This window comes from Raphanus sativus, chromosome 1, assembly GCF_000801105.2.
Source record: "Raphanus sativus cultivar WK10039 chromosome 1, ASM80110v3, whole genome shotgun sequence".
Classification (NCBI taxonomy): Eukaryota; Viridiplantae; Streptophyta; class Magnoliopsida; order Brassicales; family Brassicaceae; genus Raphanus; species Raphanus sativus.
In genome coordinates, this window is record NC_079511.1 from 11,258,292 (window position 1) to 11,273,627 (window position 15,336).

General features: G+C 36.0%; 3 protein-coding genes across 3 annotated transcripts; all 3 read left to right on the plus strand.

The window, feature by feature from the left end:
• The first annotated feature begins 1,512 nt into the window (after positions 1-1,512).
• Positions 1,513-5,168, plus strand: LOC108810206 (proline-rich receptor-like protein kinase PERK10). The gene is made up of 8 exons (XM_018582337.2): positions 1,513-3,276; positions 3,426-3,836; positions 3,925-4,011; positions 4,108-4,178; positions 4,275-4,351; positions 4,428-4,575; positions 4,665-4,826; positions 4,909-5,168. The coding sequence occupies exons 1-8, from the start codon at positions 2,094-2,096 to the stop codon at positions 5,101-5,103; spliced, it is 2,334 nt and encodes a 777-aa protein (XP_018437839.1). The 5' UTR covers positions 1,513-2,093; the 3' UTR covers positions 5,104-5,168.
• Positions 5,169-5,618: 450 nt separating this feature from the next.
• LOC108810215 (uncharacterized) lies at positions 5,619-5,966 on the plus strand. Its single transcript, XM_018582348.2, has one exon. The coding sequence runs from the start codon at positions 5,619-5,621 to the stop codon at positions 5,964-5,966; it is 348 nt and encodes a 115-aa protein (XP_018437850.1).
• A 2,947-nt stretch (positions 5,967-8,913) lies between these two features.
• LOC108807970 (probable isoprenylcysteine alpha-carbonyl methylesterase ICMEL1) lies at positions 8,914-11,740 on the plus strand. The gene is made up of 11 exons (XM_018580204.2): positions 8,914-9,420; positions 9,496-9,572; positions 9,678-9,747; positions 9,831-9,911; positions 10,008-10,082; positions 10,177-10,278; positions 10,371-10,511; positions 10,784-10,849; positions 10,950-11,093; positions 11,178-11,268; positions 11,351-11,740. Exons 1-11 carry the CDS (start codon positions 9,026-9,028, stop codon positions 11,501-11,503), a joined length of 1,395 nt encoding a protein of 464 aa, XP_018435706.1. The 5' UTR covers positions 8,914-9,025; the 3' UTR covers positions 11,504-11,740.
• The last annotated feature ends 3,596 nt before the right edge of the window (positions 11,741-15,336 follow it).

Here is a 15,336-nt window from a genome sequence, read left to right on the forward strand (position 1 = left end):
ATAGATCTTAACAACAAGATCCTCTACTCATCGTATCTCTCTATGTACTTATCTCAACAACTTATGTTCTTATCTACTAACTTAAGGCCCAAGACATCTTCATATGCAAACCGTGACCGGTACACACTTAACCAAACATAACCATCGGCTAACAATGGCCAACAAGGCTTGCGTTTTCCTTTTACACATAACTATCTGATGTGTAAAATTGTGTATGATACAAAGTTACATAAAACACACACACACATATATATATATCATATATCAATGTATATTATATTCGACCGACACAAATTTTTTGTCCGGAAGATCCTCCATTATCTCTGTTACACGTTGCCGGCCGGTTACCCCAAGAGTGACTACTGAATAATAACGTACTTTGTGAATTTTACACTGAACTCTTTGTTTGGTGTATATTTCTTCTTGTAAGACTGCAGATTATTTTCTCAAAAAGGAAAAAATCTCAAAAAAGACTGCAGATTATGGAATAATTATACATTTTTATTGAATTTTTAACAATTATACATTTTATTTTATATAATGTATTGACAATGCTATATATATTTATCTAACTTAAGTTTTATTTACTAATTTTGACAGTTTCAGAAATAGATTGTCTTGTCATTAGTTCACTGATTTCATTCGACTTATCATACTTACTCACTAAACCGGTTAGCTAAATTGAATGGCTGTCCTATTTAGATTCTTAAATCATCAACCGTTGGACTTGCTCCCACCTCCCAACTCACCAAGTGTGTACTGACGATGGAGAATGACATTGTGGTGTGACAACTTAGAGGAATAGCAAATAAAAATGGTAATAAAAAACATAACAAAAAACAAAGAACGTTAATATAAAGGCATGTAACTGATCTTGACAATTGGGTTCCACATTGTGACTTTTTTTCTTTTTTTTCTTCCTTTTTATATTGGCATGTAACTGATATGGACAATGGTCCCAAAGTTCTTAACGTCCCTTTCATGAAATTTAACATCAAGCAACGAGTGAACTACTGTTTTCTGGATTTTACATAATTTTCAGCACCAATCGTACGTATATTATTTACTACTAATAAATATATATACTACTGCAGTTTAAAACATTAAATACAAGTTCTTCTTGTGTTAAAATAATAATTATCAAAAAGCCGTACTTTCGTAAATGATGTTGTAATATTAACACATAACAAAAATATATATTTGTAATTTGATAAATATTTAATAATACGTTAAAATTACAAAATAATGGTGTAAAATGAAATGAGTGAACAAAATTTAGATTTACTTACATACATAGTAATTAATTTCCTAACTAAAACGAGATTTCAATACATATAGTAACAAATTGCGAATTAGAGATCTTCTTTTTGCAAAACAAGCAAGAAAAGAAATAAAATAAAATAAAATAAAGCTGAGATTTCATGTTGACCGTTGATTAGACGTTACAGTAAAGCATTCTTTTTTCCTTTATGATGCATACACAAGTATATTAATTAATTAATTATGACTTAACTTCCTTCCCATATGAATTTTCTTTTCTGATTTTCCTCTCGATTACACACACACAGATACAATTTTGATTCATCCATCATCTGTCTTTGATATTTTTTTGTAGTTACTTCTTTTCTTCCACACAAAGAGCCTTGATATTTGAAAGCACCACCAAAACTTGTATGCTGCGCAAACGCAATCTCAATTGGTGGGAAAAAAAGAAGAAGAAGAAGAGAGAGAGAGAGAGACAACTCGGACAAGTTACTTACTTGGCCATTAGCTAAGACTTAGCATAAAATTTTCTTTTTGGGTGTTGTAAGGAAAAAGCTATTACAGAGAGATCTGAAGCTTGGTTTGCATTAGTCTGGAATTGAGATTGAGTGATCTGGGTTTTTGCTCGGAAGTTCATTTCACGATCTGGCTTCAAGCAAAAGTGTTGGGTAAAGTTTGGTACTTTACGGTTCTCTGCTTCGTTTTCGAGTAAAGTTAGGACATTCAAATCGAAAGAATAGTAACAGAGTTTGGTAAAGTTTAGTGCTTTACGGTTACTGTCATCCTCAAGCTCCGGAAAATTTGTTAAAAATTGGGTCTTTTTGATTTAGATGGCAACACCGGTGCAGCCTCCTACGGCGGAGGAGGTGTCACCGTCTCCACCTTTGTCTCCCGGTGGTAATGCTGTTTCTCCTACGAGAGAGCCCATTGATGGCAATTCACCGGAGATTCCTAACCCTCCACCTCTGTCTACTCCTCCGGCGACTACATCACCATCACCACCACCAGAAGAACCTTCTTCCTCACCACCTCCACCTATCGGAGCTCCTCCTCCTCTTACTCCCACGTTACCTGACCCACCACCACCATCATCACCTGACACCTCTCCACCTCCACCAAATGATCAGCCTACCATCTCACCACCGGAAACATCTCCTCCTCCTCCTCCTACTCCCACTTCACCTGACCCGCCATTAAACACACCACCATCACCTGAGACCTCTCCCCCTCCACCTCCGCAGCCTGCTATTTCACCACCATCATTACCGCCGCCGGAACTATCTACTCCTCCACCACCATCATCACCTGAGAGTTCTCCTCCACCACCATCATTACCGCCGCCGGAAGTATCTACTCCTCCGCCACCATCATCACCTGAGACCTCTCCTCCACCACCATCATCTCCTGATCGGCCTGCCATTTCACCATCATCATTTCCGCCACCGGAAACCTCTCCTCCTCCACCAGCTTCAGACCCACCTAGAAACCCACCTCCATTAGTCCCACCGTTACATTCATCTCCACCTCCTCCACGTCCTCCCCCCTCCCCACCAGGCTCACAACGTCCTCCTGCTCTCTCTCCTCCTCCTCCTCCTCCTCCTCCACGGGATCCAGAACATCCTGAGCAACCTCCTCCTCCTCCGGATTCTAAACGTCCTCCTCCACCAGAGAAAATCCAACCACCTTCCAAGCCAAGTCCAGCTCCCTTACCTTCTAACTCTTCTTCATCTCCCTCACCACCATTAGTCCCATCACCTCCTTCTCCTCAAAAATCTGTACCAGACTCAGCCAATCCACCTCAACAAAACAACCTTACTCCTCCTCTGACAAACAATTCCACCAACTCAGGTTTTAGTACAGTAGCTGTCGTAGGTGTCAGTATTGGTTTGGTCCTTTTACTCCTTAGTCTTATTGGACTTATTGTCTGGTGCGTGAGGAGACAGAAAAAGAGTCTTCCTGCCATTGGCGGTGGCTATGTTATGCCATCTCCTATAGTTTCCTCCCCAAGATCAGGTATATTTGTACTGCTAAACCCTTAATCTCTTCTTAAATTAGCTTAGCAAGCATGGCTCAAAGAACTCTCCTTAGTAATGCATCGATGGTTCTTATCTCAACTTGAAGTTTATGGTTATTCAGAGATTAAGAAACATTGTGTTGTCCAGATTCAACGCCTTCTAAGACCAACTCGTCCGCCCCTCTAGTGGGAAACCGTTCAAGCAACAGGACATTCTTTTCACAACCAGAACCTGGTGGGTTTGGTCATTCGAAGGAACTGTTCTCGTACGAAGAACTCGTCAAAGCAACAAACGGATTCTCTGATGAAAATCTACTGGGTGAAGGCGGGTTTGGTTGTGTATATAAAGGGGTTCTACCAGATGAACGAGTGGTGGCTGTGAAACAGTTAAAGATAGGTGGAGGACAAGGCGACCGAGAGTTCAAAGCCGAGGTTGAAACCATAAGCAGAGTTCATCACAGGCATTTGCTTTCTTTGGTTGGATACTGTATCTCCGAGAACAGGAGATTGCTTATTTATGATTATGTTCCTAACAACAACCTTTACTTCCACCTTCATGGTAAGCAAAAGGTTTTAAGATTCATATAAGACAAAAAAACTACTGTTACTTAAAAACTATATGTTTGTTTTTGTGGTCTGTCTTTTAGCTGCAGGAACTCCGGGTCTGGACTGGGCAACGCGTGTTAAAATCGCTGCTGGTGCGGCTCGTGGATTAGCCTATCTCCATGAAGATTGTAGGTTTGCTGTGACTCATTGTCTCTCTGATGATGTTAACTTTCTTTTTACGGTTTCTTGTCTGAGTGATCTTTTGATGGTAAAATTTTTGACAGGTCATCCTCGTATCATACACAGGGACATCAAATCATCCAACATTCTTTTAGATAATAACTTTCACCCTCTGGTATACATACATATTCACCTGCTCTTCTGAGTTTGCAAGGCTGCTTGATAATTAAGTTTTTGTTTTTTTAACAGTGTATAATCTCTGAATCTGTAGGTTTCTGACTTTGGTCTTGCAAAGCTAGCTCTCGACTGTAACACACATATTACAACTAGGGTTATGGGAACGTTCGGGTAGGATCTGGTTTAAGTTCTCATACAATAATAATTCTATGCATGTAATAATACAAGTATTGGTGAATTATTTCAGGTACATGGCTCCTGAATATGCATCGAGTGGCAAATTAACTGAAAAGTCAGATGTGTTCTCCTTTGGTGTTGTTTTACTTGAGTTAGTCACTGGACGTAAGCCTGTTGATACATCACAACCTTTAGGAGATGAGAGCCTTGTTGAATGGGTGGGTATTGCATAAAATAAGCATTTTTGAGAATGTAACTCTTTTCTTTAGCTTCAATATGTTTTTTTTTTTGTGTTGAATGTTTTCAGGCTCGTCCTTTGCTTAGTCATGCCATAGAAACCCAAGAGTTTGAAGCTTTAGTAGATCCCAAGCTTGGAAGAAACTACGTTGCCGCTGAAATGTTTAGAATGATTGAAGCAGCTGCAGCTTGTATACGCCATTCAGCTGCAAAGAGACCTCGAATGAGCCAGGTACAAGAGAGTTATCTTCAAGTAACATTATTTCTTGTTTCAAGTAATAAAGTTCTTTAAAAATTGCAAAATGGTTTGACAGATCGTGAGAGCTTTTGACAGTCTAGCTGAGGAAGACCTCACAAACGGGATGAGACTAGGCCAAAGCGAGATCATCAACTCAGCTGAGCAGTCTGCAGAGATCAGATTGTTTAGAAGAATGGCTTTTGGCAGCCAAAACTACAGTACAGATTTTTTCTCTCATAATATTTACAATAGCAGAGACGAAAACGTGTAAATATCAGAAACAAAAACTCATTGGAGATTGATTTTGGCCAAGAAGCATAAAACCTTTCTTGATTACCACGAAATCACATAAACACTGAGAGGAAAGGTTTAATGAGTTGACGACCTCAAATGCAAGTCCTCTGGTTCGTCTAGTCCAAATCTTTTGGAAGAACAGATGAGAACAGGACAGTGATGTATAACTCATGTTATGCTAATAATAAATCAACAAGCTTCTTTTTATGTCATCACCAAACTTTTCATTTGCGTATGTCACATATATAAGATGAGAATAGACCCATTTTCCGTTGTATGAATTACATTCATGGGCTGACAAAAAAAAAAAGAACCACATTCATGTTGAGGAATAGTTTCAAAGAGAACAAGGATTTAAAACGGCTACAGTTCTTTTGCCGTCCAAGATTCCTAAACATGCCGGTAAACATGTCTCAATCCCCACGTGGTATTATACAAACAGTTCTATGTATTATCTCTGTAGTCCTTGAAGTTTTGTGCAGATCAGAGTAAATGGAAGAAGATTGTGGTGCATTTGCAGCAGACTGTGTTGTCCTCTCATGCTGCTGCCAATGCCTTGTGTTACAAGTCACTGTCTTTGTCTTCTTCAAGGTCCCTCGTAAACTTGTCAAGAAGATTAAGAAGTTTATGAACAGAAGATGTGGGAGAACCTTGCAACCAAGAACGGATGCGGATGTGGTCAAAGAGGAGCATCGGTATGGAAACGGGGCTGTGTTTGAAGAAGGCTCATCAAGATCTAATTGCATTGAAGTCACTGAGGTAATGTTGGAAGAACTGTCAATGAGCAGAGGTTCGGTTTCGGAAGCTTCTGGTGCTATGAAGATTCTTCTGACACTGTAGATGTCAAATAGCTGGAGAAGAAAAAACCGAAATGAAAACTTATCTTCTTTGCTTATGGCAGCATTCATGTTGTGTTATTATTCAAGAATCATAAAAAGAACCTACGGGTTCAAATCTTTTTTTTTCCAGAAAGACAAGATGAAGATATATATATAGGTGTCTAAGACAAAGGCTGTAATCTTTTTCGACTTCTTCCCTCAACAAAGAATATTATTAAGATTTGATATGTTTTGTCACCCACAAAGTTAAAATATATCATAGTTTAGGAAATATTCTTTTATGTTACAAACTTATATAATTTAGTATTTAGATTTATAATACTACATGAAAAAGAGATACGGTAACCATAATTTGTAAACAATGAGATGAGATTAATGTAACAATGTTAAAAATAAACATTGGTGAAATAATCTTTATATCAACGAGAACTCATTGTTAATGTTGCATTGCCTCCAAAATTTTCAAGCTTTTGAAACTGTTATTGTTTGTATAATTTTCATAACATAAAGATATTTGTGTATATTTTTTGTTATAATATTATTGAATCTTAAATATCACAATAGTATCTGACTGAATAAATTTCATAAATTGCACTAAAACCACTTTTGTGATAAAAAAACACACGCGAGAATACTGTTTGAAAATAGTAATGATTAAACAAAGAAGATATTAAATACCCATGAACATTGATCAATAAAAAGTAATAAAAAGAGATTCAATAAAAACAAGAAGGAAGAAGATTGTCATTTATGTCCTCATTGTTTCTACAATCGTTTGAAGATTTGAAATATAGAGAGATCATGTATAAAAAGAAAAGATCTGAAATCTAATACACGATCTCTTTCTCTCTATTTCATATTCAGATAAGAAACATTTAATATTTTATGTTAACTTTTTATTTTCCATTGATATTCTCTCTGAACTGTAATCCCAGCGGACCTGTTTTCATACCTATGGAGAAGAAATTCATGAGGAGGTATTGAGGTTTTTTGAAGCAGAATCTGCCCTTATCTTCATCAGCAACGAGAAACATCACTTCAAGGAGAACATATATGTATCCCAGAAACTGATGTACCTAGTCCTATACTCAGAAGAACAAATGTCATATCAATTTAGAAGAGTACAATTGAGCATAAGAACAAAACTGATGGATCAAAAGACTGGAACGACACATGTGTATATTATATTTTTTATTTTAGTGTTAAATAGTTAAAATACTTGCATGATGCATATGCGAATTAAAGGCAAAGCCAGAAAAAAAATAGCATGTGAAACATAAGTAATAGTTACATCAAGCAAGAAGAAAATAATAAGAAAATGTCTCGATGCAGCTTCCAACGATTTGATGACACATGGGAGAGATGGAAGTGATGTGATGTAGCCCCCTTGATGTAACAGCCAATGATTTAGTGGACATTTCTTGTTTATTGTGATTCACTGATGCTAACATCCTAAAACCTCAAAGCCTCTAACACCTACTGACTCAAGATGATGGAGTTAATTATCGAAAAAATGTTGAGATCCTCGTAGTTAGCAAAAAAAGAGATGATGGAGTTTTACCAAACTAGTTGAAACAACAATAGCATGGGTATTGATAAGAGTTGATGATGATGCTTCTAGTAACAGAAAATGATGGCTTAGTTACTTATAGATAGTCATGGACCCTTGTTTCAAAGAGATGAGGAACAAAAAAAACAAAACAAGGCTTACTGCCTAGTGCCTACTGTGGAGCCGGTCTTGATATCAAGCTGATCAAGCACTCGCTTTGAGCTGATAAATATAAAATTTCGTTAGGGGGCCTATTTACTAATAAACTAGTTGATTGTAACTTGCAAGTTTGCAACTGATGCTTCATCTGGTGTTGGCTTAGAACGTAATACGAACAAATCCTCTATATACCATTCCTCCTACATTAATTAGAGATACAAGTCAATACTAACTTCTGGGTTGGTTGCCGAGCTCAAGAAAATGTCCATGTGTTAGCTGTGTGGACTTGGGTTTGACTTCAATATTGATGTCACTGGTTTGTCTAAAATTACTGAAGATTTAGTCTCGTAGCTATTGTTGTTGTTATTGTTGTTGTGTAGAGAAGAGATTTAGAAAGTTTATTTACTATCTTTGTTGCATTAACAGAGCTGAGGGAAAATCTTCAGTCCCGGAGAGCATCGTCGGAAAGGATTTTTTACCCCATGGATCTGGTAATCACACTCTTTGCCTAGTTTTAAATTTGTAATCCCTTGCGTGTAATGAAAAATGCATTTGGAGGAAACTCTTTGTAGGTATCGTTACTCGAAGGCCCCATTGTCTTACAGTTGCAAAAGATTGGTGGTGGGACTCGATGCTACATCAGAGAAGTTTTCAGTCCTGGAGAGGGACTTATAGTAGAACACACAACAGTTGTGTGTGCTTCTTACCGGCGGCAAGCTGTGAAACCCAACAAATGGAGGGCCTTGCATATGTCCATCTCAACATTTGTAACTTTCCAGAGACATTGCAATGCTCCCCGTATCTAACTAAGGGCATGTGCATTGAGGAGTTATAAGAGGGAGACACGTTTTTCGAGATGAAAAATATTAAAATAAGAAAAAGTGATAAACCTCTGTCTGGCGAAGTTCATCCCGCTGAACCGATCCTTCAACTATTTCGCGGACTCCACGACACATGGCGGCCCGTAATTAGTTGGATTATAATTTTTTTTTTAAAAAAAGTCAAAAAGAAAAAAAATAATAATAAAAAAATCTTTTGTAAACCCCGTGTGGGGATTCACTAATGCTCATGCCCTGAGCACCTTTATGGTTCCATTGTGAATCTCGGACCTCACAGCATCATTGTGGATCCATAGCACCACAAAGAGAGAGAGTGGTGATCGATCCATGAAGAAGTTCAAGGCGCAAGAGTTTAAATAAAAATAAATAAAAAGAATAAAGAAACAAAAAGGTATATTTCTGTCTGAAACTGATGACAGAACCCAACTGGTTCATTGCGGTTTAACTAACATCTCTCTCTCTCTCTCTCTAAAATAGCCAAACGGAGAAATAGGATAAAAGGGGAGAGAGAAAATGCCGTCGCAGATCCTTCTTCCAATCTCCTCATCCTCCTCCTATCTTCCCCCTAAATCCTCCACCCAAATGATGTTTAAGCCTTTGATCTACGACTCCTCCTCCTCCTCAACCACCCTCCTCGATGGCGACGACCACTCCGTCAAGCCTCTCCTCTCCCGCGCCTCCAGCTTCAACGGCGCCGTCACGTCGCCTAACGGTGAATCGACCGGTCTGTATCAGAACAGACGCCGACGATCCAACAGCGATAACTGTCTCTCTGCTGCGGCCTCTCCGGATCATGATGGTACTACTAACGGAAGCCAACAACAAACTATCGGTCAGGAGGTTAGCCACGCAGCCGCCGAGACTTTCTTGCTCACTCGTCTCTTCTTGAAGCTCCTTAGCTATCTTGGGTACCTTAAAAGATCCAATTAAGATGATCTTTCGTTTTGGGTTTGCAAGATCGCTGATCTAAAAGTGTTGTTCAGGGTAGGTTATAGATGGATCACAAGGTTTCTCGCACTTGGTTTCTATGCTTTTCTGCTTATGCCAGGCTTTATTCAAGGTTCGGATCTTCTAGTTACTACGGTTCTGTCTCTTTAATTCTAAAGATGGAAACTTTAATAGTTACATTTGCTAAAAGGTTAAGGAGTTTACTTTTACTTTGCAGTCGGGTATTACTATTTCTTCTCTCCTCACGTCCGCCGAAGTATTGTTTACGGTGATCAACCAAGAAACAGGTCATCATCTTTTACTAGTTATTCTTTCTAGAGCCTAGTAGATGCTTTGATGTTATCTTCTTTATTTAAGTTGGTTTCTTCAGGCTTGACTTGTATCTACCTAAGAACACCAACGGTCCAAAACCTGTTGTGGCGTTTGTCACTGGTGGAGCCTGGATTATTGGGTGAGTTTTGGTTTGGTACCCACCTTTTCCATCCTATCGCTGTTGAGGAAGAACAGACAGCAATTTGTCTTACAGAATGTCTTGTGTTTGATTCAGTTATAAGGCGTGGGGTTCTCTTTTAGGACAGCAGTTATCAGAAAGAGATATTATTGTCGCTTGTATCGATTACAGGTAACACACTATTATATTGTCATGTTTCATCAGCTTTTATTTACAGCCTTAATGTCTTCAATTTACAATATCTTCGTCTCATTGGCAATGTTAGGAATTTTCCTCAGGGATCTATTAGTGACATGGTGAAAGATGCTTCTTCTGGCATCTCTTTTATTTGTAATCATATCGCTGAGTATGGTGGTGATCCAAACCGGTATTTAATCCTGTCAACAATTCTTGAACACGAAAGTTCTCAGGGTTTTAGATTTCTGGCTCACTGATTTCTCTGATCACTTTGTCGTGTAGAGTTTACCTGATGGGTCAGTCTGCTGGTGCACATATCGCGGCTTGCGCCCTGGTAGACCAGGTGGTTAAAGAGTCAGGGGAGGGGGACAGTGTTTCTTGGAGTAGTTCACAGATAAATGCTTATTTTGGTCTGTCTGGAGGGTATGTCTTTCTTCTGATCACAGGAACAACACTTATTGGGATTGAGATGTGTCAACAAGTTGTTAAACAAGTTTTTCTTTATAAGTTTTTGTTTTTTATTTTTTGCAAAATGGTGGCAAACAATTCCTAAAATAGATTATCATGTCGTCAGATAGTAGATAAATGAAGCAAGTAGGCACATGTCTTCTATCCAACTAAAGGCTAAAAGATGTTAAAGATATTATTTAGATGTATGTCTATCTTAAAAATATATGTGTGATCATGATCTACAGGTACAACCTTTTGAGCCTTGTAGACCACTTCCACAACAGAGGACTGTACCGTTCCATCTTTCTGAGGTATTAATATCAATTCTTGGTATATCTTAAACTGCTCACCTTACCAGTAGATCAGCCTAAAATTTTGCAGTTTAACGTGTGAGTTTTGATTTTCCTTCAGCATCATGGAAGGAGAAGAATCACTAAAACAGTTTTCTCCTGAACTAGTAGTGCAAGACCCAAATCTCAAACACATTGTTTCTCGCCTCCCACCTATTATTTTGTTCCATGGTACTGCTGACTACTCCATCCCTTCAGATGCAAGGTATGGCTAAACTTCCGTAGCCTTGTATGATGTATTTCAGGTGGTTCATATGATGATTGAACTTCTGATATGTTGTTTTTGCAGTAAATGTTTTGCGGAAACACTCCAAAGGCTTGGAGGGAAAGCAGAAGTGATCCTTTACGAGGGGAAAACACACACGGATTTGTTTCTTCAGGTAAAATGGCCGGTCTTTTTGAGATCTCTGACTGTCTACAAGAACCTGATTACTGATCTAGAAACTTGGTTATCTATGTTAGGATCCAATGAGAGGTGGAAAAGACGAGATGTTTGAAGACATAGTATCAGTGGTTATGGGAGACAATCAAGAAGTGATTGGTAAAAGCGTAGACAGAAGGCGTCTTGTCCCTGAATTCATGTTGAAGTTGGCTCACTGGGTCAGTCCGTTCTAACTCTCACTCTCTTCTCCTCGCAAGACACACTATTACCGTGTATAGTAGTGGTTATCAAGGAGACAGATTCATTGTACTTTGACTATACCGATGATTTTGAACTTTGATCAGGATCTCTTGTATCCCAAATTTGCAATACACGTTGATTCTTTTGGTCATTCTCTTGTTTGTATTATTATTTAGAACAACAAAGAGCAGTGTTGAAACTAATTTTTATTTACCTTTGTCTCATTAACCTGTCTTGGTCTCCTGATTAAAATGGTTCTTGATTATTATAGTGCACTTGATTACTTAAGATTCAACAGTTGGCAAAGTACATAAAAGCAGTAAAAGTAAAAAGCAGATGGATGAAACAAGGAGAATGTAGTTCAAAGAAAAATGGCAGAATGTTTTTTTGACTAAAAGTGACTTCTTAGCGTGGTCTTGCATAGTCGACCTACAGAAGGAAACTTTTATTATACTTGTATATTTAATAATCTGTTCTAAAGTTATTATTGCTTACCTGGATTTTCCTATACATGGGTACTAGATCATGACCCGTGCGATCGCGCGGATTTTTATTTTTTTATTTTTAACATATAACATATATTCTATAATAGTTGATACAATTTGGAATTTGTCCTTTTCACATAATGTGGTTTTATATAATTTTGAGTTTGTCTAAAACATATTGTTTAAGAACAATGTTAAAACTGTTTTTCCTATTAATAATTTTTCATTGGTGTATTAGAGATATAAAGTGAAACCTCTATAATTAATAATGTTGGGACTATACCAAAACTATACTTTTTATTCATTTATAGAGATTATTAATTTATCGAGATACTAATTGAACCAAAAACTCAATTTGAGACTATGAAATTATACTAATTTATAGAGATATTAATTTATAGATTATTAATTTAAAGATGTTATACTGTAACTGTATAGTGAAAACTCTAATATAATATCAACCAATACGATTTGGTTTTGACATTGTGCTTTTTGAGATTTTTTTCTAAAAGTTTTATGAATGTCCAATGATGAATACGAAGACAAGTACTTGTACACACATTTTAGTGGGAGAAAATGAATATTTTCTAACCTATTAAGTCAGATATAATAAATACAAAATCTCTTGACATCGAGATTTTATGTATAGTAGAATAAACTTGGAGAAGAGGGTTTTCCATATTCATGATTTTTCAAATATGACAATTTGATTGTGAATATTTAATTGTAACTGAGATTTTAGGCATAGTAGACTCAACTTGGTGAAGAGGTTTTCCAATAATCGTTTTTTTAAGTATAAATTGATGTTTCTGTTATTTAAGTAAGAATATACGTTAGTATATTCTATTTAGTGTATATTCAAAGCAAACCTCGATTATTTGAACATCTAAGAAAATGTGTTCTGATATCTTTATTATTGAGTTTCAAAAGTTCTGTATCAAGCTATTTAAAATTTTAAGATTCATCAGTATTTGATTCCAAATAATTGTTTTTTCATTAAAAGGGGTTTTGTGTTTAAGATAATTATAGTTTAATGATGGGAGGAAATGTGTTCTTAAGTTATTTGGTTAATTGAATCAATTGTTTAGGAAATAACCAGACCAAAAAAGTCAAAATTGTATAATGACTGGCTAAGGATTCGTGTAAAAAAAAGATTCATGTAATATTTGTATCTTTTGTCAACCTACTCAGTTTAAGTTTATATAAGTTGATGACAAAAAAAGATTAGCATAATATTTGTATTTTTTTGTCAACCTATTCGTGTAATATTTATATTTTTAATAACATGTGTAATATTTATTTTTGTTTCTATCTATTTATATTTTTATTTTTAAGAACTTAGACTCGTGTTATATTTATATTGGAGACATTTATTGTATTCATTTGACTATAATAAATGAGAGGAATTATTATATTTTTACTATGATATAATATAAATATGATAATGTGAGTATACTCTAACAAAAAGAACATATATTTTGTTTAATAGATGCATAGACATATATCTTATAGTGGAGTTAAATGATAGATAGTTGATATTAAACTCTTTAAGAAAATATTTAAATGAAAGGTTAGACTAAGAATAATAATGTGATGTCCAATTTAAAAATCCACCTAGAAGAAGTTAAAATGTTTCTGTTTTAATAAGATAGATAGGGATGAGGCAAGAAGGGATTCCTTTTATGATATACAGCTCTGTGCAAGTCTTCAGCATATCCACTATCTCCTCGTTGATATACTCGTCATTTGAAATGATTACCAACACGTCACCTGGTTGAAGAGTCATTGCATGTGTGACGATTTGGTAGATTATGTCCAATTCAAGCAGTGGTTGCTTCTCACCGGAATGGCTTTCTCCGGTATCTATAGAAAGGAAAAAAACTATTACCAAACTTGTCACCAAACTATTATTGTAAAAAATAACAATAACAAACCAAAAAATAAAGATGAAGCAACGACTGAACTTGAGAAGGATCATGGGTAATGGAATGATATGTTTTATCCCAATATTCTAGTTTTATTTTCACTCACAAAGTCAAAAAAATAGTTTATAAAATATTCTTTTACGTTGCAAACTTATATAATGTGGTATTTAAATTTATTCTACTACAGGAAAAAGAGATATGATAACCAAAACTTTGTAAACGATAGGATGAAACTAATGTAACAATGTTAAAAATAAACATTGGTGAATAATTTTTATATTATCGAAAACTCAATGTTAATGTTGCATTGCCTCCAAAGATTTCAAGCTTTTGAAATTCTTAATTGTTTGCATAATTTTCATAACATAAAGAGATTTGTATATATTTTTGTTATGATATTATAGAATCTTAAATATCACAATAGTAACTGACTGAAATTTCATAAACTGTACTAAAAACGTTTTTGTGACAAAAAAATAAATACAGGAAAATACTGTTTGAAAATAATATTAACTAAACAGAGAAGAGATTAAATAACTATGAACATTGATCAATCAAAAGAAAAAAAAGAGATTAATCAGAAGAAAAAAAAGACAATCAGATCGATTGACCACTTACGTTCTTATTGCTTCTACACGCGGTAAGTAAGAGTTTTATATTGAAGTTTTAAGAAAACAAGATTATAATAACAACTTTATTATTAGAATTATCTAACATATATAACTTAAACTCTGTCTCATAAGCACCGGAGAAGCTGGTAATTCTGGAAATGCTTATATCTGGTCGAATACATCAAAAGAGTTGAGTTCATCGGGAGGCAGAGATGATGTTGTTGCTAGCTCCAGCTACGTTGATAGCAAAGGTAGGTTCGTTGGTGAAGACGGGTTCACTCTTGTAGGGAGAACCAGTGGCCGTTCAAACGATGAAGAAATTAGTGGCAATCATATAGATGCGTTTATAGACTACGACACCGTTGAGTTTTCAACCGCTATTTCTGTCCATCTTCTACCCCACACATTGGAGATGTCTGATGATAGTCTCAAACGAAACTATCTAAACAATATCATAGGCTGCTAAGGACCAATAGTGTGCTATACATTATCACATCAATACCTCAATGTCTGACTCATATACCCATGTAGAGGCCACTAGAGGTAACCAATAATTACATTTCAAAGATTATAAAATATATGGTTTCCATAACTGTTTCCTTTTTTCTTTGGTCTAGGTTGGTGATGCAACAAAACCAGTGAACGTGTGAGAGACGTTTGAAGAAGTCAAAGTTTATGAGTTTACTACATCTATTCTTTTTCTTTGTCAACACATTTAATCCTTTTTAATAATATTTTTTTATTGAATGTTTTCCCTTTTACTCTATTTTATTAAAAAGAAACATTTTATTGGATTCAATTTTTT

Coding starts and splice junctions, on each gene's coding strand:
- LOC108810206 (XM_018582337.2), top strand. CDS start 2,094: ATGGCAACACCGGTGCAGCCTCCTACGGCGGAGGAGGTGTCACCGTCT. Junction 4,012..4,107: donor AGCCTATCTCCATGAAGATT/GTAGGTTTGCTG, acceptor AATTTTTGACAG/GTCATCCTCGTATCATACAC. Junction 4,576..4,664: donor ATGAGAGCCTTGTTGAATGG/GTGGGTATTGCA, acceptor GAATGTTTTCAG/GCTCGTCCTTTGCTTAGTCA.
- LOC108810215 (XM_018582348.2), top strand. CDS start 5,619: ATGGAAGAAGATTGTGGTGCATTTGCAGCAGACTGTGTTGTCCTCTCA.
- LOC108807970 (XM_018580204.2), top strand. CDS start 9,026: ATGCCGTCGCAGATCCTTCTTCCAATCTCCTCATCCTCCTCCTATCTT. Junction 11,094..11,177: donor TCCATCCCTTCAGATGCAAG/GTATGGCTAAAC, acceptor TTGTTTTTGCAG/TAAATGTTTTGCGGAAACAC. Junction 11,269..11,350: donor ACACGGATTTGTTTCTTCAG/GTAAAATGGCCG, acceptor TATCTATGTTAG/GATCCAATGAGAGGTGGAAA.